Here is a 25,662-nt window from a genome sequence, read left to right as displayed (position 1 = left end):
CCACAGGCAGATGGTACTGCCAATGAGTTAGCGTTTGATGCGGCTGCTGTAGGAAGGGCTGAGCACTGGACATGAGCCCCACTGACTAGGGGATCAGTTAGACTGCCAGACACAGGACAGGCCTGACCTAAGGCAAGCCTCCTTCACAGACACTTCAGAGACAGGGGACCTGTGCAGCCCTGAAGGCTGTGCTATTCATATACCCTGGGCATTGACTGCAAGACAGTGAAATTCTGTCTTAGAGTAAGAAATTACCTGGAGTTCAATTCTCAGACAGTTTGGAAGAGTACAATCCTAGGCCAAGTAGGGCATGAGCCAAGAGTGAGACAAGTTAGTTCTCACTATAGTTCCTGGGTACCATGCCCTGAAGCCCTGAAGCACTAGGTACTATGAAGAGAAAACGTATATGGAAACCATGTGAAGAGAATCTTAACACTGAAAACTCATCCATCAGGGGGAACCAGGGAACCCTGGACTTAAAGGTGCATCAGGAGCCGAAGGATTACAAGGCTCACAGGTATGTTGGAATATTTGTAATACTGATAATGTTGTTATTCTGATGGGAAGATGTAGTTCTGTATAAAAATAAATAAACTGAGACAATTTGAAGCTGCCCCCGCCCTCCTCCATGGTACATTTCTCTGGGATTCTACATTTCCCATTGAGGGTGGGTGATTTTGCTCTGTCAAAATTTGCAGCTCACTGATAGAAGAAAGGCTTGCTCTTGTGTATACCTGGCATCATGTCTGCCTTTTAGTCATAGTGAATTATTGAGACCTTAATACTATGTTAGTAATCAGTATCCAGATCAACAAATTGATTTTTCTTAAGTGAGGTTCTGCACGCAGACTCCAATGAAGGAAAGTTAGGAATTGGCAACTATTACTCACCTCTTCCAAAGCTGACTCTATAGGGGGTGACAGTGCTCTGGAATATCACCGATAGGGCTCTATGTGAGTCATCTGCATTTTTTCTTGGTCATATCATTAGTGAGATGGGCACTGGAATTAGGACATCTCTGTTTCTTTTCCATGTCAGAAATACGCCAGGGTCATCCTAGAGAATGGTTTGCAACACATGGGTACATAGTCACCTGATGGAGTCTACTTTAAGCCTGAACTTGTCTAGAAGGATCTGCCTACATAGAGGTGTCCATCCTAAGACCTTTCCAGGAGTTCATTTTTCTTCTAGAAAGTTCTAGATTCTTCATACTAAGTCTGAATTTGGAATTCTCTTGAGTGGTTCTGGTGTCCTCTAGAATGAGTAACCATGGGACCAACCTAAATTCATCCCCAGACTTTGTCGAGAGAGGGGTGACATTACCTCAGCCCCTCCAGGGTCCCTTTGATGCTCAGGCTGTGAAACAAGGCCAGCCCAGGGGCTGTAACCACCATTTGCACTGGGCAACCAGGACATCTTACAGCTGCTGCTTTGGTGATGAGAAACAATACCAGCACCTCCAGCTTTTCTTTCTGTGTGAGAGAACCATATGAGAACCATGCATTTGATGGGAAATATGACAAAAAAAATATATGCTTTAATTCCTCTGATAGGGATCTGCTGCTAAAATGTCCTTCTGTGCTAACTTGCTTTCTCTTTTACACATTGATGCACTTTGGCCCAGGCAACCTGCCCCATCAAAGGAATCCATCTGCCTATTGTTTATGTCTCACTTCCTTCTTCTATGGGCTTTATTTCTCCTTTTAGTCTCTTTTCCATTTCTCCCTGCCACAGAGGGATGAGGTCTTACACTCAGGCAGGATATTCCTTCATAAGAGCTGCTCCACTGAGTCTGGGTCTCCTTTCAACTCCTCTTCTGCGACATGCTTAATCTCAGTGTTAAAGCTGCTTGAAGGGCTGGATAGATGCTTTTCCGTGCAGGTGTTTCAAAAGCACTAATGAAGAAAGTCAGTTTTTGGGCTTCCCTGGTGGCGCAGTGGTTGAGAGTCCACCTGCCGATGCAGGGGACATGGGTTCATGCCCTGGTCTGGGAAGATCCCACATGCTGTGGAGCGGCTGGGCCTGTGAGCCATGGCCACTGAGCCTGTGCGCCTGGAGCCTGTGCTCCGCAACAGGAGAGGCCACAACAGTGAGAGGCCCAAAAAGAAAGTCAGTTTTCATTTACTTCATTGTATTGTTACCATCAAAGGGGTCAAATGGACTTCACGGCAGGAAAGGAGAGAAGGGAAACGAGGGGCACAAAGGACCTCAGGTGCGTGACTCAGATGGTACCTCAATGGTCTCCAACCTTCATTTTCCTCTTGCTTCAAAGACGTCTTCACATAGAGTTTTTTTTACATTATCTAGTATGGAGTATTTCATTTGGGGATTAACTTGGGACATATCTTTAGCACAGCTCAGATTCCTTGTACATTCGCCTTTCTCCTTCCCGGGAGTTTGACTTGGAAAGCACAAACCCACTTTATCCGCCTGAAGGAAGCCTTTAGAAGAATGCACATCTTGCTGACTCATGAATATTTCAAAACCTGATACATTATTCTGCTTTTTCTAACTTTTAAAAATTATCGGTGCCATGCCTATCTCCATTGACTATAGATATTTGAAATGGACTCTGAAAAGATCCCTCGCTACCCAAATTTATTTGATTCTTAAGTTCAGCTTTGAATTCACCCTCTGAAACTACTTGATTCCCAAGTTTCTGACAGTAAGTAATGAGAGTTTGGATGGTGAGAGATTCATATTAAAAATGTTCTGAATCTTGGGTTTCCCTGGTGGTGCAGTGGTTGAGAGTCCGCCTGCCGATGCAGGGGACACAGGTTTGTGCCCCGGTCCAGGAAGATTCCACATGCCATGGAGCGGCTGGGCCCGTGAGCCATGGCCTCTGAGCCTGCACGTCCAGAGCCTGTGCTCCGCAACGGGAGAGACCACAACAGTGAGAGGCCTGCGTACCACAAAAAAAAAAAAAAAAAAAAAAATGTTCTGAATCTATTCAGTTTTTCAGCTCAGATAGTGAGAGTTTAGAAGGCAAGCGATACCCATGTTTGCTCAGTTATCTTCCCAGCATATTTGTGAAAGACCGTTTTGCCCCTTTGCAGATCGGGAAACTGAAACACATTTGACATCCCATTTTATATGTGTGGATGACACAGAGCACAAAAGTGACAATGACCGCACAATGTCTTGTTCTAACGAAATAACGTGTTGTGTCAAGAGTGCCTTTTTTATTTCTCACTAAGTCCCCATTTGGACTAGCGATGTCCCTGCCAATGAAGACTTGGGGTCCTCTAACCAGGACTGTAGCCTGAGTCACCTGGTTTCAGGCTGGGTTTCCTGTTAAGGAGGCATCAAGAAGTTGCTACAAATGACACGAAGAAAAGCAAAACTAATCTAACAGGTTTTGTACAAATTGCTGTAGCACCAACATCTGTGTTTCCTATATTCTTTCAGGGTGCTCCTGGGCCAGTGGGAGATAAAGGGAGTGTTGGAAGGCCTGGACTTTTGGGGAAAAAGGTAAGTGTTATCTCTTACAGATTTCAGATACTGAGGAAAGAGTAGCTCCATTTTTTTCCCTTGATTTTCATGTTAATTCTTCACATGATCCAGGCACAATCAACCACTCACCAGCTTTCTGCCAATATTCTTTTCCTTACTCTCTGAAACTGCCCCATTTCACTGGGAGAGACAAGGTTTATTCACCTATCATGAAACAACTCTGATAAACTCAACTCGCTGGTTTCGTGAATGCGTCAAGGCACTTGGTGGTAGAGTTGGCCAGGGGCATGGGGAATGTCAGAACTCAGATCTGTTCATGCATGCAGTTCTAGGTCTAACTCAGACTACCTTCTCAGAAATGTCCTTATTGGAGATCGTTAGAGACAGACTGTTGGCCTGTTCAGAATCTCACTGCCCTGCTCAAAACCTTTCAGCAGCTCCCTCCCCCAGGGCCAGCTTCGTGGGCCTGGGACCCGTTCAGTCACACAGGGGCCCTCGCTTAGAAGGCTCCCCTACTTGGCCTCAAGCTCTGCTATCACAGTCTGGAAAGTTTGCTTTTGAGTTAAGGGCCCATGATTTCATTTGAGTCCCACAGATTATATCACTGGTCTTACCTTCGGATGACCCTTAAGAAAATCTCCAAATTTTCCAGTAGCTTAGAAGACCCTTTGACCCTGTTTAATTCTAAGGCTTCCTAGCTCATCTCCCTCCTGTGTGCCTGCCCAGGCTTCTCACTGTGCCTTCCTCCTCCATTCTCACTCCTCCCTCGGTCCTTCTTCCAGCTCACACAACTTATCCTTTAAGCCTCAGCATCCCTGCTCCCTTCCTTCAGGCAGCCAGCCTGCCTGCCCCACCAAATCTGACTTAAGAGTCCCCTTCTCTCCACTGCCACAGCACCCTGAACTTTATCACACAGTGTAGAATTGCCTGATTTTCTCTCATTCTAACCAGAGTATTCTTGGTGAGGGCAGGACCACATCGGTCATGTTCAACTGTTCCTTTTCCAGGACAATAAATAACTGTTGGATGGGTGAATAAATCAGCAAATGAATCCACTTTCCCTGGAGTAAATTTTCCACTCTTTCTCTTCTCCTTTAGTCCTTCTATAGCACTGGGAAAGCAGTGCTGAGCCCAGCTTTGGGCTGTGCTGGTATTTCCTGCTTGCCTTTGGGAAGATCGTTATTTGTTTCCTACACTCCCTAGCTTGCTGAGCATTGAACCCGCACTGAGAACCCTGAGTGTCCCCAACTAGTGGACAGAACATCCTATGGTGGGAGCCAGGTTTGATTTTTACTGATCTGAAGCTGTCCTTGTCTCACTAGGGAGAACCTGGAATTCCTGGAGATCCAGGGCCACTGGGGCAAGCTGGACGGCAAGGAAAGCAAGTATGAGGTTTTAGGACTTACCCTTTAGCAGCTCCAAGGGCTCAGTAAAGAGAAGGGGGCTGACACCATTAGCTTAAGCACCTGGGGTCCTGAAGGTATTTTGGGACCTCCTAGGAAGATGTAGGGACATTCCTCCTGCTCCCTGAAGCACTCATTCTATAGCTAGTCTGTCTGCTAAAACAAAGGGAGAACAGCAAGAGGGAAAGGAGAATGCAGAGAGAATAATGGATGAGCTCAGTATTTTAACAACTTATATGGCCATGTCAGTTGAAACTCAGGTGACTTCTTGTAAAACTCCAGAGTGACAAGAGGGTAGTAGGATCAAGAAACAGGGTATCTGTTCTAGTTGCTCTGGCTGTACCAGAGTCTCAGTTCATAAAACAGTCAATATAAGAAAAAAATAGGAAAAAAATTAATTTCTTTTCAAAAATAATGTTTATTACAAATATTAGGCATAGATATTGTAGAAAATTGACTAAGCATAAAACATGGGAAATGGGAAAGAAAAATTACCCATAATCCCACCATTTTGAAATATTTATTATTAATATCCTGGAGATAGAAAAAAAATTATTTTTCCCTATTAACAATGTATCATGGGCATACTTCCATGTCATTACATTTTTCCCTCAAAGTTACTTTCAATAGCTTCAAAATATTCTACTGAATGTATATACCTTAGTTCACTTGACCAACTTCTTATTACTGGATATTTAGTTTGCTTTCAGTTTTTCACTGTCTTAAAATAGCACAGCAATGAATATTCTTGTATGTAACTAAGTTTTTGGATAAAACCATAATTAATTTCTACATAGAAATTTCTAGAAGTAGCATAGCTGGTTCAAGGAATATGTACATGTTTAATTAAGGCTTTGAACTCTATTGCAAAGTGTCCTTAGGAAAATTCCAAGGACGTATGTACCCTTGTGTTGTGCAGGAAGAGTGCTCACTTCAGGGCATATACACCAACAATGGGTATTGTCACTTTCTTTTATTTCATCTTTACCAATTTTACTGACCAAAAATGATGTCTCATTACTGTTTCAAATTGCATTTCTTTGGTTACTAGTGAGGATAACATCTTTCATTATGTTTATTGTCCATTTACAATTCCTTTTTGGGAAATTCCTCACCCAGTGTTCTTTGGACCAGCTCCTAATTTTCCAGGCAAGTAACTGCCACTGGCTCCACTAGTCTTAAATGACCATCCCTCTGCCTCCTGTCATGTCTGCACAGTGGAGCTGAGCAAAGAAATACCAGGGCATATACCAGGAAGTGTGGAAAACTAAACGGCATGAATATTCCCAGAGTTCAAGTTCATCAGGCCCCCTCCACCTGGAAGTCCCCGATGCTTTTATCCTGACACCATAATCTCCCCAGTATAGGTTACAATTAATTTCCACTCTTGAGAAATTGAAATGAACTGATATATTCACAGGGTAATTATGGCATTCCGGGCTATGGTCCTATGGGACGAAAAGGAGTAAAGGTAAATATGGAAAACAATTATTTCTTTAATTGGTGAATCAATTAAATGGTGTGTTGATTTATTTATGTTCTCTGCTGAAAATCGTAGGGCCAAAGAGGATTCCTTGGAGATATGGGTCAAAAGGTACTGTGCATATAACTTGTCAAATTTACCATGATCTTGACCTTCTACTTGAGAATTAAGATAAGTCTGTGGATCTGAATGAAACAGGAAAAAAAAAGCAAGACAATCGGTTTGCCTGAGCTTCATGAAGAAAGGACCATACTTAACTCCTATGACCCTTTAAATTGGAAAATTTGTCCTTCACTGCCTGATGTCCCTTGTCTTGAAACCCTACCTCTAGGTACCCTCTCAAGTTTAGTCCTTAGTCCTTTTCTTGATTTCTCTACCCTGGTGATCTCATGCAAAACTCTTGCCTTCTGCTATTGTACTTTGCCCTTCATTATTGTGGCTTTCACTTCCTCTTACCTGAAAGATTACCATATTCTCATTAGTCTCCTACTTGCAACTTTAACCTGCTTCAGTTAATCCCAAACACTACTCTCTTGATTTTTCCCAAAGTATAACTTAGTTATGTTACTCTCTTGGTCAAACATCTTCTAGAATTCCTCATTGCCTACCAGCCTGAAATTCACCTCCAAGCTCTATGACAAGACATTCCTTCCATTTCAACCAGAGTAGCTCAGGTTATATCTGTTTTATACACTGGAATTCTGTAATAAGATTTATCTAAAAAAAAAATCCTTAAAAATGAACTTATTTACAAAATAGAAATAGACCCACAGACATAGAAAACAAACTTATGATTACCAAAGGGGAAGGGGGGAGGGATAAATTAGGAGTTCGAGATTAACATACATACACTACTATGTATAAAATAGATAAACAACAAGGACCTACTGTATATATAGCACAGGGAACTACACTCAATATTTTGTAAAAAACTATAAAAGAAAAGAATCTGAAAAATAATATATATATATTATATATGTGTATGTGTATAACTGAGTCATTTTGCTGTGCACTTGAAACTAACACAACACTGTAAATCAATTATACATCAATAAAAATTAATTACATAAAAGTATCTTGTATATCTTCCAATCATTGATGCTCAAATTAAAATAGAAAATATGGATTAAAAAATAGAATGTAAGTAAATTGAATCAACTACAGTATAGGAAAATAGCCAATTTTTGATTCCCTTAAGAGTGCTTTTAATTGATGAATTACCAAAAGAGATTCTTTCCTTAGGTGGAGAAGGGTTCAAGAAGGGATTATATAAATAACTGTTAGGATAGGAGTTCTCATTGTAAAGGACCAATTTTCTAATTTGCTGATAAAGAGAGAAAATTAGCATATTTCAATTTACAGATAAATGGTAAATTAGCATATTGATAAGTGTTAAATTAGTTTTCCACCAAAGTCAGAATAAATTTCTTTTTACCTTCAACTTTTTGAGGAATGATTCATGAATTTAGGAAGTAATTCATTAGTTAGTACTTTATGTAGTCAATACCCCATATGTTTTCCTTGATTTTCAAGCATTTTTCTTTAGGTATTTTTAGTAACTGATTGGATAGCCATTGTATTGATATTGATGCATAAATATTTGTATTCTCAAAAAATTAAAATAATTTGGAGAATATCTAGGTGTATCAATGGCTTAGTTCTAAATGACAAGAAGAAATGACATTTAATATTTAATATATGATATAGTTATAAGATCAATTAGATTTTGGTTTGGAGAGAATTATTTTTATTCTTTCATAGCAAGTATTTTAATATCTTGATTTCTTATATCTGAATCTTTAGGGTGTTGTTGGTGATCCTGGAATTCCTGGGGGGCCTGGACCCAAAGGATTTAGGGGACTAACAGTAAGTGACCTATAATTCCAGAAATAAAATGTTTCTTTGGAAGATTCTGGCTTTTATGTTGTAATTATTAATGTGGATTGTCAGTCCAACCCAGGGTCATCTGAAATGCCACTTCCTAGCTGTGTGATCTTCAACACATCTTTTCAAGGTCTCTATTTCTATAACATGGGAGTTAAACTTAATGACACAAAAGCTACTTTCAGCTCTAAAATTCTATGTTTCCATGAATCTGAACTATTTTAAGTATTTACAGATTGATAACAGGCTATTCTAAAAAGTGTCAGTGTCTTCCAGTCTTTTCTAGGGCACATATTAAAGCCCAGAATATTAACCCTGTGAGTGGAAATGAAGCTGACATCTTCCTACTGTGTCCTGGAGCGTTTTCTGACAGTTCCAGTCCCCAGAGCCAAGGTCACCTGGTGTATTCATTTTAAGGAAGGCTGTTGAGATGTTCTAAATAGCAAAGTGCAGTGTTATACTTATTAAAAAACCAAAATGCCAAGACAAGCATCCTTTCATTTTAAAGTTTCAGTGTAATATCGAAGGTCATTACCAGCATGAAAGAGATGCAATTCAACAGATATTTTACATCTGACTGGACAAATTTCATTAGTATCTATATCCATCACCTTGAGTTATGGGAATGATACAGCCAACCCATGTCCTTATATATGTGGGGAATTATTTTTCTTATTTGATTCTTTGCAGATGGCAGCTTTTTATTAGATCTCCGTGTGCTCTAGTGTATTCAATTGTTTAAAGTGCCAGTTCTAGCTTATGACTAATTTAGATTTAAATGCAGAGCCAGTGCCAGAGCAAAGGATATCACTAAATGAAGAGGCTAAGAGGGAAATGGATGTTTACCAATAATTAAGAATTACTATTTAGGATGAAAGATAAAAATCATATGATCATCTCAATAAATGCTGAAAAAACATTTGACAAAATTCAACATCCTTTCAATATAAAAACTCTTAACAAATTGGGTATAGAAGGAAATTACCTCAACATAATAAAGGCCATATTTGAAAAATCCACAACTAACATCACACTCAACAATGAAAGGCTGAAAGCTTTCCTGCGAAGACCAGGAACAAGACATAGGTGTCCACTCTCACTACTCCTTTTCAACATAATACTGGAAGTCCTAGCTAGAGCAATTAGGCAAGAAAAAGAAATAAAGGTCATCCAAATTGGAAAGGAAGAAGTAAAAGTGTCTGTTTGCAGATGATATGATCTTATAGATAGAAAATCTTAAAGACTTCATTAAAAACTGTTAGAAGTAATAAACAAATTCAGTAAAGTTTTAAGATACAAAATCAATTTATAAAAGTCAGTTGTGTTCCTATACACTAACAATGAACTATTGGAAAAATTAATTTTTCTGTGAGTTCTGTGGGAAAAAAGAATGGCTATTTATATTACACATAAGGAATTTGCTTAACTTGAATTAATAGTTGCTTTTGCTAAAAATTTTTTTTAAATTATAAAGTCACATTAAGGCTGAGGTAGTCTCCATGGATAGAGGATGTGGAAACTCATGTATATTTCTACCTGCAGCTCACTGTAGGTTTGAAAGGTGAGGAAGGCTCTCAAGGACCTCAAGGCCCTCCTGGACGGAGAGTAAGTACACTCATGAGAACTAAGGGTCATGTGCTGCTTCCTAGGGTGCCCACTGGAATGAGCACAGAATTGAAAGTCAGAATCACTGGTTCAAGTCCAGACTCTGCTTCTTGCTACCTGGGTGCACTTGGACTAGTCCCTGGGTCTCTCAATTTCCTTCTAAAATGGGAATGACATGTCCTGTTGGAAACACCTCAAAAGGTAGCTGTGAGGATCAGATAATCAAATGTGAATGCTCTTCATAAACTATAAAGTTCAATGCAAATATGAGCTGTGACTGTTAATTTTTACTGAAGGAAAAAAATAGGGATGAGAATGCATAAGCTTCATTAAGGTGTCCTGACAGGTTGATAGGATTTCCCAAACCACTATTTTTGCCTTCCTGACCTCACGATATAGACGCTGGGGAGATTTGGAAATAAAATTGCAACTTTCCACTGTGATTCAATTACAAAAGAAATGGCACCTCTAGAAGCATTCCTGGACAGAGCCAGGCACATCTCCCACTGACAAGATATCCATATCTCTATTTTAGTGCCTTATGTGTTATTGTGATGACATTAACATGTCTCTCTCCCCTAAAGAGAACAGTCAAATAAGAACTAAATGTTGCCAGCATCTGTGTTTTGTGTGTGAGGTGCAGGAAGCATTGTGTAAGGACAGGAGAAACTGCTTCTCTTGTTTTGTGTATTGTGATTGTTTTCTGACTACCTGGAGGGGTTCTTTAACTTGCAACTTTATAAAGAAAACAAAAACGTGGATGTTTTGCAGAAAACTGAATCTGTAGTAGAATGATAATCAACTCACTGTAAAGGATACTCTGGTACAATCTTTTCTTTCTTTTGAATTAAGGAACTGGTGACTATTCTTAGTCATGTGGGTGAGAATCTGGTCTCTGAGTCAATCTGGACTGGTCTGGATTTGCCTCCTTTCCAGATTCTGGAGCTCTCCCTGGAGGTCCCATATCCTCCTGCTCTTGTGTTTGGCCATGCTGGTCTGGTATACCATGGTTTCTCTGTCTCATGCCTGTGGTCCTCAGTCTCTCCTTAAGGAGTTGCTCTAAGTTATTCTTAAACTCAGTCTTTTGGAACCTACTCTCCACAGTTCTGATCTTCTGTAGGATGTGGGCTGCCTACTCTATTCATTAGCTGGAAACTCTTCCTCTCTCTGTTTAAATGGCTGTGCATTTTTTTCTGTTTTCTGCTGTCTCTTGTAAATGGAAAAATAGGACTCTGAATCTTTTAGTGAGATGCATATTTCTTGATTTGGGTCAGGAAGAAAATATGTCCCCAGTGGGTAGAATCATGGATGCCATGACAGTTCTGGTTAATACCAGCAGCACACAGTGGGCCACATCAGCATTCAGCAGACACTTAACTATTCAATGGATGGATGAATGGATGGATGGATAGATGGATAGATGGATGGATGGACAGATGCCCAGTTGTCATTTAGAACAGAGGTTCTTACACTGACATTCATGGATGAGCTTCTGAGGGGTCAGTGAAATCATACAGCAATCATGAGCATGTGACAGCATTTTCTGAAGCCAGCAAACATCCTAGCTTTCAGTGTTTGATCAATTAAGCTAATGTCTACCTAGACTGAACTGAATGGTTTTTCTAGGACGACAAGAAGGAAAGAAACAAAGTACTTTTTAAAGATACTTGTACTGCAGATAGAACATTTAGAAGGCATTTCTCATAATAATACTTAAAAGCTGCCCAAAGGGATTCATATGTGCAAACACATTAAGAACCAACTGCCAAGAAGAAGGCTGATCCTGATAAAAAGGAATTAAAAGGAAAATGAGAAAAGCTCACACTGTCAAGAAAGGCAGCTGACTGTGTTTAGCGCCTTCCCTGACTCATCTCACCCAATTATCTGTATTCCTTTCCTCCATCACCTTCAGCATTTATGAGCTTAGTGTGTATGCTCTCCTTCTGTGTAATGTCCATTTGGCTATGTAATTGTCTTTTTTTTTTTCACATATGTTGAGGCTGTGTGCTGCTGCCAGTGTTTTAAATATACTTCAGTAAATGTCTCTCCTTCATGCTACTCTTTGGGAAGCCTGCTGTTTATAATTTTAAGTATTATTATGAGAAATGCCTTCTAAATATTCTATCTGCAGTGCAAGTATCTTTAAAAAGTACTTTTGTTTCTTTCCTTCTTGTCGTCCTAGAAAAGTCATTCAGTTCATTCTAGGTAGACATTAGCTTAATTGATCAAACACTGAAACAGAAAGGTTTATACTCTCAGTGTGTGGGGGAAGAGCACTGAAGACTCCAATTCACATACCAATAACTTGCTCTGTTTTTGTTTTCCTAGGGCCCTAAAGGCATGGCAGGGCAGCGGGTATATTCTGTATGTATCACCTTATTCACACACACAAAAATGCAACTTGTTCACTGGGAAATGAATATGGCCACTTGGAATTCATTGTGTTCATGTTTCTTATTTTCTCTCTCCTTTTTCATGTACAGCAATGTGATCTAATCCAGTTCATGCAGGACCATAGTCGTGAGTATCTGTGTGTTGTAGAGCATCATTGATTAGTGAGGGCACTTAGGATGAAGGCAGTGTGGGGATGTGGAATCAGTAGGCTGAACTCACTGGTGGAGAAACCATATGTCCTTGGCAGCAGGCTTGCTGTGAGTGCCTGCTGTGGGAACAGCTCACAACAAAGGAGGAAGGAAAAGGCACATGCCTTAGCTCAGAGGTGTGCTTCCTAGAGGGAGAGAAAACATGCCTGTGGGAAACAATCAGTGACCAACTCAAAAGGTGTGTGACTCAGCTCACACTAGTATAACAATTATGTACAAAGGCCTGGAGGGCATGGTGTTAAAGGGATGGACATGGGGATCTGGGGTTGGTTGGCTACTTAATTAATGAAGGCTGCTTGAATGGAAGTCATTGAATCTGGTTATAGGAAGTGATGGGAAGCAGCAAGAGAATAGTTTCACAGACTCAGAGACATAGAGAACAGACTTGTGGTTGCCAAGGAGGTGGGGGGTGGGGAGGGATTGATTGGGAGTTTGGGATTAGCAGGTGCAAACCATTACATATAGAAAGGGTAAACAACAAGGTCCTACTGTGTAGCACAGGGAAGCATATTCACTATCCTGAGATAAACCATAATGGAAAATAATGTGTATATGTATATATATGAATAACTGAATCACTTATCTGTACAGGAGAAATTAACAATGTAAATCAACTATGCTTCAATAAAATATGTTTTTTAAAAAAAATAGTAGTTTCAGCAAAGGAATAAAGCAGGGTCAACAAAGAGAGAGGTTGTCTTTCGTTATGATCAAGGAGAATATGAGGTAGAAAGAAACCCAGTGATCTCATTTCTGGAAATTTATGCTAAGGAAATAAAGGAAAAATAATTATAGGTACAGAGGTTGCTGAAATATTATTCATTAGAGAAAAATGACTATATAAGTAGACTGTTTATACTTATAGAATAATTGGGTTATAGTCTATCATGCTCTGATAAAATATTAAGCAGATATGATTTTTATGAAGACTCACACAAATATGAAAAATATTGTCATTAAAAACTAGAAAATTAAATTGACTCTTCATTTTTACATATAGGTAAATATATATACATAGAAACAAATACTAGAAAAGGAATTGGGAAAATGTAACCATGTATTGTGTTAGGTGGTAGAATTCTAGGTGATTTGTCTTTCTTCATGTTTCAATTTATAATCATGCCTATACAATCACAATCAGAAGAATGGAAAATGGGAAAATCAGAAAGACTTATTAAAAGAGACTGGATAAAAATGTAGTCATTGCAAGTGTATGACCAGGAAAGACCAACAACAAAAACAAGTTTAAAACAACTGTAAGGATTCCCTCTTGCAAGAGCACCAGAATCACAAGTAACTGCTGAACAATCATTGATAGGAAGATACTGGAACTCACTAAAAAAGATACATCACATCCAAAGACAAAGGAGAAACTACAATGAGATGGTAGGAGGGGGTGCAATCACAATAAAATCAAATCTCATAACTGGTGAGTGGGTGACTCACAAAATGGAGAACAATTATACCACAGAAGTCCACCCACTGGATTGAAGGTTCTGAGACCCATATCAGGCTTCCCAGCCTGGGGGTCTGGCAACAGGAGGAGGAATTCCCAGAGAATTAGACTTTGAAGGCTAGCAGGACTTGATTGCAGAACTTAAACAGGACTGGAGGAAACAGAGATTCCACTCTTGGAGGGCAAACACAAAGTAGTGTGTGTATCAGGACCCAGGGAGAAGGAGCAGTGACCTCATAGGAGACTGAATGAGACCTACCTGCTAGTGTTGGAGGGTCTCCTGCAGAGGTGGCGGGTGGCTGTAGCTCACCGCAGGGAAATGGACACTGGCAGCAGAAGTTCTGGGATGTACTCCTTGGCATGAGCGCTCCTGGAGTCCATGATTAGCACCACTAAAGAGCCTGTAGCCTCAAGTGCTGGGTCACATCAGGCCAAACAACGAATAGGGAGGGCACTCACCCCCACCTATCACCAGACAAGTAGATTAAAGTTTTACTGAGCTCTGCCCACCTGAGCAACACCCAGCTCTACCCACCACCAGTCTGTCCCATCAGGAAGCTTGCACAAGCCTCTTAGATAGCCTCATCTACCAGAGGGAAGACTATAGAAACAAGAACTACAATCCTGAAGCCTGTGGAACAAAAACCACATTCACAGAAAGACAGACAAAATGAAAAGGCAGAGGGCTATGTACCAGATGAAGGAACAAGATAAAACCCCAGAAAAACAATTAAATGAAGTGGAGATAGGAAACCTTCCAGAAAAAGAATTCAGAATATTGATAGTGAAGATGATCCAGGACCTTGGAAAAAGAATGGAGGCAAAGATTGAGAAGATGCAAGAAATGTTTAACAAAGACCTAGAAGAATTAAAGAACAAACAAACAGAGATGAACAATACAATAACTGAAATGAAAAATACACTAGAAGGAATCAATAGCAGAATAACTGAGGCAGAAGAACGGATAACTGACCTGGAAAAAGACAGAATGGTGGAATTCACTGCCATGGAACAGAATAAAGAAAAAAAGAATGGAAATAAATGAAGACACCCTAAGAGACCTCTGGGACAACATTAAACAGACCAATATTTGCATTATACCAGTCCCAGAAGAAGAAGAAGAGAGAGAAAGGATCTCAGAAAATATTTGAAGAGATTATAGTTGAAAACTTCCCTAACATGGGAAAGGAAATAGCTGCCCAAGTCCAAGAAGCACAGAGAGTCCCAGACAGGATAAACCCAAGGAGAAACACACCGAGACACATAGTAATCAAATTTACAAAAATTAAAGACAAAGAAAAATTATCAAAAGCAACAAGGGAAAAACAACAAGTAACATACAAGGGAACCCCCATAAGGTTAACAGCTGATTGCTCAGCAGAAACTCTACAAGCCAGGGAGGAGTGGCATGATATATTTAGAGTGATGAAAGGGAAAAACCTACAACCAAGATTACTCTACCCAGCAAGGATCTCATTCAGATACAATGGAGAAATCAAAAGCTTTACAGACAAGCAAAAGCTAAAAGAATTCAGCACCACCAAACCAGCTCTACAACAAATGCTAAAGGAACTTCTCTAAGTGAGAAACACAAGAGAAGTAAAGGACCTACAAAAGCAAACCCAAAACAATTAAGAAAATGGCAATAGGAACATACATATTAATAATTACCTCAAATGTTAACGGATTAAATGCTCCAACCAAAAGACACGGGCTTAGTGAATGGATACAAAAACAAGGTATATATATATATAATATATATATTTTATATATATATATATATGTTGTCTACAAGAGACCCACTTCAGTCCAAGGAACACATACAGACTGAAAGTGAGGGGATGGAAAAAGATATTCCATGCAAATGGAAATCAAAAGAAAGCTGGAGTAACAATACTCATATCAGATAAAATAGACTTTAAAATAAAGAATGTTACAAGAGACAAGGAAGGACACTACACAATGATCAAGGGTTCAATCCAAGAAGAAGATATAACAATTATAAATATATATGCACCCAACATAGGAGCACCTCAATACATAAGGCAAATGCTAACAGCTATAAAACAGGAAATCGACAGTAACACAATAACAGTGGAGGACTTTAACACCTCACTTATACCAATGGACATATCATACAGAGAGAAAATTAATAAGGAAACACAAGCTTTAAATGACACAATAGACCAGGTGTATTTAATTGATATTTATAGGACATTCCATCCAAAAACAGCAGATCACACTTTCTTCTCCAGTGCACATGGAACATTCTCCAGGATAAATCACATCTTTGGTCACAAATTAGCCTTGGTAAATTTAAGAAAATTGAAATCATATCAAACATCTTTTCCAACCACAACGCTATGAGATTCGAAATGAATTACAGGGGAAAAAACCGTAAAAAACAGAAACCCATGGAGGCTAAACAATGAGTTACTAAATAGCCAAGAGATCATTGAAGAAATCAAAGAGGAAATCAAAAAACACCTAGAGACAAATTACAACAAAACACAGTGATCCAAAACCTATGGGATGCAACAAAAGCAGTTCTAAGAGGAAAGTTTATAGCAATACAAGCCTACCTCAAGAAACAAGAAAAATCATAAATAAATAATCTAACCTTACACCTAAAGGGACAAGAGAAAGAAGAACAAACAAAACCCAAAGTTAGCAGAAGGAAAGAAATCATAAAGATCAGAGCAGAAATAAATGAAATAGAAACAAAGAAAATAGTAGCAATGATCAATAAAACTGAAATCTGGTTCTTTGAGAAGATAAACTAAATTGTTAAACAATTAGCCAGACTCATTGAGAAAAAGAGGGAGAGGACTCAAATCAATAAAAATAGAAATGAAAAAGGAGAAGTTACAACAGACACCACAGAAATACACAGCACCCTAAGAGACTACTACAAGCAAATCTATGCCAATAAAATGGACAACCAGGAAGAAACGGACAAATTCTTAGAAAGGTATAACCTTCTAAGACTGAGCTAGGAAGAAATAGAAAATATGAACAGACCAATCACAAGTAATGAAATTGAAACTGTGATTAAAAATCTTCCAACAAACAAAAGTCCAGTACCAGATGGCTTCCCGAGTGAATTCTATCAAACATTTAGAGAAGAGCTAACACCCATCCGTCTTGAACTCTTCCAAATAATTGCAGAGGAAGAAACACTCCCAAACTCATTCTATGAGGCCACCATCAGCCTGATACCAAAACCAGACAAAGATACTACAGAAAAAGAAAATTACAGACCAATGTCACTGATGAATATAGATGCAAAAGTCCTCAGCAAAATGCTAGCAAACAGAATCCAACAACACATTAAAAGGATCATACACCATGATCAAGTGGGATTTATCCAGGGATGCAAGGATTCTTCAATATACACAAATCAATCAATGTGATATACCATATTGACAAACTGAAGGATAAGAACCATATGATAATCTCAGTAGATGCAGAAAAAGCTTTTGACAAAATTCAACACCGATTTATGATAAAAACTCTCCAGAAAGTGGGTATAGAGGGAACCTACCTCAACATGATAAAGGCCATATCCGACAAACCCACAGCAAACATCATTCTCAATGGTGAAACACGGAAAGCATTTCCTCTAAGACCAGGAACAAGACAAGGATGTACACTCTCGCCACTATTATTCAACATAGTTTTGGAAGTCCTAGCCACCGCCATCAGAGAAGAAACAGGAATACATATCGGAAAAGAAGAAGTAAAACTGTCACTGTTTACAGATGACATGATGCTATACATAGATAATCTTAAAGATGCCACCAGAAAACTACTAGAGCTAATCAATGAATTTGATAAAGTTGCAGGATACAAAATTAATGCACAGAAATCTCTTGCATTCCTATACACTAACAATGAAATATCAGAAAAAGAAGTTAAGGAAACAATCCCATTCACCATCACAACAAAAAGAATAAAATACCTAGGAATAAACCTCCTGAAGGAGGTAAAAGACCTGTACTCAGAAAACCATAAGACACTGACGAAAGAAATCAAAGATAACACAAACAGATGGAGAGATATACCATGTTCTTGGATTGGAAGAATCAATATTGTGAAAACGACTGTACTACCCAAAGCCATCTACAGAGTCAATGCAATCCCTCTCAAGTTACCAGTGACATTTTTTTACAGAGATAGAACAAAAAAATCTTAAAATTTGTATGGAGACACAAAAGACCCCAAATAGCCAACACAGTCCCTGAGGGGAAAAAATGGAGCTGGAGGAATCAGGCTCCCAGACTTCAGACTATACTACAAAGCTACAGTAATCAGACAGTATGATACTGGCACAAAGACAGACATATAGATCAATGGAACAGGATAGAAAGCCCAGAGATACACCCACGCACCTGTGGTCAATTAACCTGTGACAAAGGAGGCAAGGATAAACAATGGAGAAAAAACAGTCTCTTCAATAAGTGCTGCTGGGAAAACTGAACAGCTACATGTAAAAGAATGAAATTAGAACTCTTCCTAACACGATACACAAAAATATACTCAAAATGGACTAAAGAACTAAATGTAAGGCCATACACTATAAAACTCTTAGAGAAAAACACAGGAAGAACACTCTTTGACATAAATCACAGCAAGGTCTTTTCTGACCCACCTCCTAGAGTAATGGAAATGAAAACAAAAATAAACAAATGGGACCTAATGAAATTTAAAAGCTCTTGCACAATAAAGGAAACTATAAATGAGATGAAAAGAAAACCCTCAGAATGGGAGAAAATATTTGCAAATGAATCAATGGACAAAAGGTTAATCTCCAAATTATATAAACAGCTCATGTAGCTCAATATTAAAAAAACAAACAACCCAATCCAAAAATGGGCAGAAGACCTAAATGGACATTTCTCCAAAGAAGACATACAGATGGCCGAGAAGCACATGAAAAGATGCTCAACATAACTAATTATTAGAGAAATGCAAATCAAAACCACAATGAGTTATCACCTCACACCAGTCAGAATGGTCGTCATGGCAAACTCTAAAAACTATAAATGCTGGAGAGGGTGTGGAATAAATGGGACCGTCTTGCACTCTTGGTGGGAATGTAAATTGATACAGCCACTATGGAGAACAGTATGGAGGCTCCTTAAAATACTAAAAATAGAATTACCATATGACCCAGCAATCCCACAACTGGGCATATACCCTGAGAAAACCATAATTCAAAAAGATGCATGCACCCCAATGTTCATTTCAGCACTATTTACAATAACCAGGTCATGGAAGCAACCTAAATGTCCACTGACAGATGATTGGCTAAAGAAGATATAGTACATATATACAATGGAATATTACTCAGCCATAAACAGGAATGAAATTGGGTCATTTGTAGAGACATGGTTGTACCCAGAGGCTGTCATATGGAGTGAAGTAAGTCAGAAAGAGAAAAACAAATATTGTATATTAATGCATATATGTGGAATCTGGTAAAATGGTACAGAAGAACCGGTTTGCAAGGCAGAAATGGAGACACAGATGTAGAGAACAAACATATGGACACAAAGGGAGGAAAGCCGGGGGGAGGAGGTGGTGGTGGGATGAATTGGGAGATTGGGATTGACATGTATACACTAATATGTATAAAATAGATAACTAACAACCTGCTGTATAAAAAAAAAATTAAAATTAAATTAAAATTAAATAAATAAATAAAAACTCTAAGGCCACAGCGGGAGAGGTTTGGTACCACTGAGGATGAGAAGGCAGAGGAAGAATTGTGAAGAAAATCTATTGGTAGGAAGAAGTGATGAGTTTAAACATTTTAGAGGCAGAGGAATGCTGTGTAGACCCTAAAGTGAAATGATCTACAGGCAGAATGGAAGCTGGAGTTACTAACGTCCTTAGAGCTGCAGGGATGAATGAGCTTCCAAAGGATGTGAAACTAGAGAGACAGAAATGGAATTCCAAGAGATGAACCCAGGGAGATGCATTAGCAAAAAGAGTGGGCCCAACACCAGAAAAAATGGCACTGCAGAGATGAGGAAGTCCCACCAAGTGTGGGCAACTTGGAAAGAGGCAAGAAGCAGCCAGTGGAGAAAACTCCAATGTTGAGTGGGGGAACCCACGTCAAAGATGTCACTTGAGAGCTGAAAGGCTCTCCAGCACAGGGAGGAGGTGAGAACCAGCCTGGGGCACAGGGAGAGGACAAGAGGAGAGCTATTGTAGGGAGAGGAGTGTGTGATCTAAATCAGGGAAGACCCAAGGGGTGGAAGGGGCAGGGAGGTGAATACCTATGTTGGAGGATTTGGGGTGTGAGGGCATTTTCCAACACTGCATGAAAGGAATTAGCCAAGAAATTAAGGGGTTGTTGTGGAGTGGGCAGAGTCTATAACCAGACAGGTTGCTGATCAGAGAGCATGGAACTCTAGAATGCAGAACTGAGATAGGGGTTTGGGTGACAGGCCTTTGGAGCTAATTCAGATGCCCTGCAAGGTTGGACTCCTGCTGCACCATGTTTGTTCTTCAGCCCTACAGCAGCTCCAGCCGCACTGGCATGAGGGCCCTGGGATGGTGGGTGGGAACTTCCCCCAGAATAAAGTAAGAGATCTAGGAAGCTGGGGAGAAAGGAGAGAGAAAGGGAGGTTGGGAATAAAACAGGAGGGCCCAAGTAATTGGAGTCTTAGAAGGAGAGACATAAAAAAGAGAATTTTCAGGAAAAACTAAATTAAAAAAAAGAAACACCCTAAAAGAGGTCAAGTAGTTTCCCCAGACTGAAACTCAGACAAATGCACCTAATTCTAGAGTTTGTTCTTCTGGCCTCACAGCTGGGCTGGAAGTTAACAAATGGGACTTCTCAGTCAGGAAGAGAGATCTATTTCAGGCCTTGAGATGCAGAGGAGGCTGAGTTCTGTGTGCTCTCTGTTGGCAGTCAGCATCTCAGCAACTGTAGGATGAAGACAAACAAAAATGTTCCTAGGGTTGATGTGAGGGTGTTTGTGGACTGTGAGCCAGCAGGATGGATGACCAGTTTGTTGACAGGGCTAGTAAAATCTTTTATTGTCTCGGAGTGATTCATTTGCTTCCTAGGAATTGAGTAAAATGAACATGGAAATTGTCAGGCCTGTGCTTTCTTCAAGATTTGCCAATAGTTCCCCCTGTTACATCTCATGCTTACCAGGTAAATCACTTGGAGAAACCAGATGCTCGGGAGAAAGCAGGGGATTCCCTCAGTCTGGATACAAGATCACACAAACACAGGAGCTGTATTTTTTTTAGCAGAGACGAAGTTCATTTGGAAATCTCCACAGCTCTGCAGAAAAATAGAGGTTCCCAAGGTGCTCATCAGGGAAGAAAATAAGACCCCGTATTTTAGTCCTGCCTTGTTGAATGGCTCTCAGAAGGCTGTAAAATAGAGACAAAACAAATTGAATTTTAGCTATCTTACCTTTTAATCAGAGGCTCATCTGTTCTGTTTCTAAAACAAGTGATCAGTGATTCAAATTTCAACCAGAATTCTGCTAATGTCTGCTGGCCACAGCTCACAAGGAGGAAAGGTCAGGAAGATCCACAAAATAATAAACTTCTGTGTCCACCCTCCTCCATCCTTTAACCTTGGCTTCCTGTTACTAGAAACTAGCCCCATTTGCGATTAGAGTTAAACAGAATATTAAACTTTGTTGAAATTTTATTTTTTGGATTATTTTCAGTCAGCATTCCAAAAGTGTAACAGACTCTTTCTCTCTCTCTCCTCTTTATAGCTTGTTGGAAAGGTGAGTATTCTTACCATATTATGCAGCTTGCTGAAATAATTCTTGCATTCTGACAAGACCATATACACACTACTATATATAAAATAGATAACCAACAAGGACCTACTGTATAGCACAAGGAACTATACTCAATAGTTTATAACAACCTATAAGGGAAAAGAATTGGGAAAAAATAGATATATATATGTATGTCTAACTGAATCACTTTGTTGTAACTAACACAACACTGTAAATCAACTATACTTCAATAAATAAAAAAAAATAAAAGTAAATGGGCAAAATATTTGAATAAACACTTCACAAAGGAAAAAAAAAGAAACTCTCATCCCCATGGGAAAAGAGACTCTTCCTTCTGTGCAGACACTTATTATGACTATAATTTTAAGTGTCATGTTTGGACTTAACTATAAAATGCTGACCGCCAGCTCCCAGATCTTTCACACTGCTGTTCTTTCCAGGTCCTGCCAGTTTCCAACTAATTTTCTTCACAGGGTAGGTCCTGTGTTGCTGGGCAATTCAGTGCAGGGCTGCTCGCTGCCTGACCCATTCTGTTGTTCCATCTGCTGCTGAGTCCGTGGACACTGGCTCCTTGGACGGGTGATGTTTCCTTTCCTCTCTCTGACCTCCATTCACAGCTTTCACCTCCATGTGCCCACCACTCATCAGCCTGACCCAGAGCATGGAGGATGGTCTTCTTGGGGCCTAGACTACAGTCGGTGTTCTGTGGTGCCTTAGACCCCTCGGATGATGTCACCCCTGAGCCGGTTAAGTCAACTCCAAGAGCTCCTGGTCTCCTAGAGGCCTGCTGACATAGATCCACCGGATCTTTGAGCTCATCCCAAAGTTTGGCACCATTCACTTTATTCCAAAAAAAAAAAATCTTAGTAAATCTAAGCACTCAGTAAAACTTCAGGGGTTTGAATTAAATTTATCAGGTACCCTACTGGGCACTAAGAAAGGGAGAGATTAAAAATAAATGGAAACTGGTGCTGCCTTCTAGGAAAATCTGTGATGATAGGTCTGAAGATGCTATCTACCACTTCATTAATCATTTTTAGTATAGGGCTAAGAAATAAGGCATAGTCCATTTTTCTCATTTTCTTTTTCATTATTGGCTTGCATATTTTAAAAATTTCTTCACAGCAAAATGTCTTGATTCAAAATACATCTCAAAATCAACACTTCCTCTTCTATTTCTGTTACTGGTAACAATGGTGGGGAGATGCTATATTTTGAGTTTTATGCATTTTGATAGTTAGCTAGGTTGGGGAGAGTAGATGTAGATGAGGGGGTGCTTAATTTTTAAATAATTTCATTTTCTCTTCCTGTGTTCAGACTTTAACAAGGACTTTGAAAAGTTTGGTTTGATACATAGGGCAGATTACCTATGAAATTCCCAAAGTGCAGTCATCATAAAACTATTAAGATTGAGTTGGAGATTACAGACAGTCCCATCTTTATAGTAGCTTGTTGAAAGCCTGCCATGGTCCACTGTGCTGCCCCCTTCCTCCTGCCACCCTCGCTGTCATCCCAAAGCCCCTGAAATCCTCTCTCTCTGGAAACAGCCTCTTTGTCCTCTGAATCCCTGTGAAGAATAATAATCACTCTCTACCTTTCAATATCGTGATCTTCCCCAGACAAGTTCCTCGAGGGCAAACTTGGATTTGTTCATCTTCATATGTATCTCACAGCACATGTTACCCTGCATTTCACATGGTGGATACTCAATAAATGTTTGCACATAAGTGGATGAAAATCTTCCAGCTGACTTATCATTATTAGTAGATCATTTCTGAAGATTTTTTTTTTTTTGCGGTACGTGGGCCTCTCACTCTTGTGGCCTCTCCCGTTGCAGAGCACAGGCTCTGGACGCGCAGGCTCAACGGCCATGGCTCACGGGCCCATCCGCTCCATGGCATGTGGGATCTTCCTGGACCGGTGCATGAACCTGTGACCCCTGCATCAGCAGGCGGACTCTCAACCACTGCACCACCAGGGAAGCCCCATTTCTGAAGATTTTTGAAGAGAATAAACTTTCAGATTTTTTTTTGAATTTTATATTTTTTATACAGCAGGTTCTTATTAGTTATCCATTTTATACATATTAGTATATACATGTCAATCCCAATCCCCCAATTCATCACACCACCACCACCCCCCACCACCACTTTCCCCACTTGGTGTCCATATGTTTGTTCTCTACATCTGTGTCTCTATTTCTGCCCTTCAAACTGGTCATCTCTACCATTTTTCTAGGTTCCACATATATGCGTTAATATACAATATTTGTTTTTCTCTTTCTGACTTACTTCACTCTGTATCACAGTCTCCAGATCCATCCATGTCTCTACAAACGACCCAATTTCGTTCCTTTTTATGGCTGAGTAATATTCCAGTGTATATATGTACCACATCTTCTTTATCCATTCATCTGTCGATGGGCATTTAGGTTGCTTGCATGTCCTGGCTATTGTAAATAGAGCTGCAGTGAACATTGTGTTACATGATTCTTTTTGAATTATGGTTTTCTCTGGATATATTCCCAGTAGTGGGATTGCTGGGTCATATAGTAATTCTATTTTTAGTTTTTTAAGGAACCTCCATACAGTTCTCCATAGTGGCTGTATCAATTTACATTCCCACCAACAGTGCAAGAGGGTTACCTTACCTTCAGATTTTCTGATAAGCCATAGTTTCCTTTAAAAATTTTCCATACAGTAAAATTCACTCTTTTGTTCGGTTTTTACACATGCATAGATTCATGTAATCACCACCACAATCAAGATACAGCAAGTTCCATCAGCTCAAATACTCCTTCCAATTTCTTTTTAAATAGTAGAATGATGGTGGGCAGTGAAGTCTGAGCATTATATAGCAAAATATCACTGCTCTGTATTTAGGTAACACCTTCAGGCTAACAAAGGAGAGTCTTTTCCTCCCTTTACATGTGGGTACCTCTGGTTCTAGGGTGACACTTGCATTTTCCCAGACCTCAGTGTCAACCTATCTCACTGGAGTAAAGGGAATGGGAAAGGCTTTTGACCCAGTGAAATAACTTAATACTTTTGCTTCTCATCTTTGTAGAAAAGTGTCCAGTGTATCCAACAGAGCTAGTATTTGCCCTGGACCAGTCCTATGATATCACAGAGCAGAGATTTAATGAAACGAGGGACATCATCATTTCTATTGTCAATGACCTTCACATCAGGGAAAATAATTGCCCTGTGGGAGCAAGAGTTGTCGTGGTTTCCTTCGACTTAGACACCAACTACCTCATCCGTGGGTCTGACTACCATAGTAAGAAGCAACTCCTCCAGCTTCTTTCCCAAATTAAATATCAAAACTCCGGAGAAGTCCGAGACATTGGTAACTCAATGAAGTTTGTGGCTCGGAACATCTTCAAGCGGATGTTAGCAGGAGCCAATGTGCAGAGAGTCGCTGTGTTTTTTAGCAATGGACAATCTGCCAGTAGGTCATCCATCATCACGGCCACTATGGAGTTTAGTGCCTTGGATATCAGCCCTGCAGTCTTTGCTTTTAATGAAAGAGTTTCCCTTGAGGAGGCTTTTGAGGTAAGTACTTCCCTGGTCAACGTATTTATTTTTAAGATATTAGTACTGGCAGGACAGGAATACTGGGGAGTATGGGGACAGATGTGGCCTCTTGACCTCCTTTGCAATTTTCACAGCTGTATTGTTGCCAGGGTCTGAAATCCAATTTTTAATAAGCACAGTAGCCAATGATAGCAGCCACCTTTGTTCAGGTCCTGCTGGGCACCAGGCACTGTCCCTAGAGCTTTACATAAACACTCAGGCATTTGCCAACCCTCTGAAGTAAATGCACGTTATCTCCATTTAAAAATCAGGAAACTGAGGCCCAGAGAGTTTGAGTGACTTCTTCAATTTTGTACAGCTATTAAGTGGCTAAATCAAGATTTGAAATAGGGCTATCAATATAATGCTTTACCAGCCCTCTGCCAACCTGGTGTTTCTCAAATCTGTCATCTGCTAGC

The 25,662-nt window shown here is 39.8% G+C and overlaps 1 protein-coding gene across 1 annotated transcript in view; it reads left to right on the top strand.

Moving 5' to 3' along the window:
• The window catches only part of COL6A5 (collagen type VI alpha 5 chain), a 107,722-nt gene that overhangs the window by 42,650 nt on the left and 39,410 nt on the right, over positions 1 to 25,662 (top strand). Inside the window, 12 exon segments of the mRNA XM_060149189.1 lie at positions 455 to 517; positions 2,150 to 2,212; positions 3,409 to 3,471; positions 4,776 to 4,838; positions 6,277 to 6,327; positions 6,415 to 6,450; positions 8,143 to 8,205; positions 9,766 to 9,828; positions 12,157 to 12,192; positions 12,312 to 12,348; positions 21,639 to 21,650; positions 24,735 to 25,222. Coding sequence (XP_060005172.1) covers positions 455 to 517; positions 2,150 to 2,212; positions 3,409 to 3,471; positions 4,776 to 4,838; positions 6,277 to 6,327; positions 6,415 to 6,450; positions 8,143 to 8,205; positions 9,766 to 9,828; positions 12,157 to 12,192; positions 12,312 to 12,348; positions 21,639 to 21,650; positions 24,735 to 25,222 — 1,038 coding nt within the window.

The sequence above is a fragment of the Lagenorhynchus albirostris genome, chromosome 5 (assembly GCF_949774975.1).
Source record: "Lagenorhynchus albirostris chromosome 5, mLagAlb1.1, whole genome shotgun sequence".
In the NCBI taxonomy this organism is placed as follows: Eukaryota; Metazoa; Chordata; class Mammalia; order Artiodactyla; family Delphinidae; genus Lagenorhynchus; species Lagenorhynchus albirostris.
The sequence above is the reverse complement of the archived record's forward strand: the minus strand, read 5'-3'. Positions and strand labels throughout refer to the sequence as shown.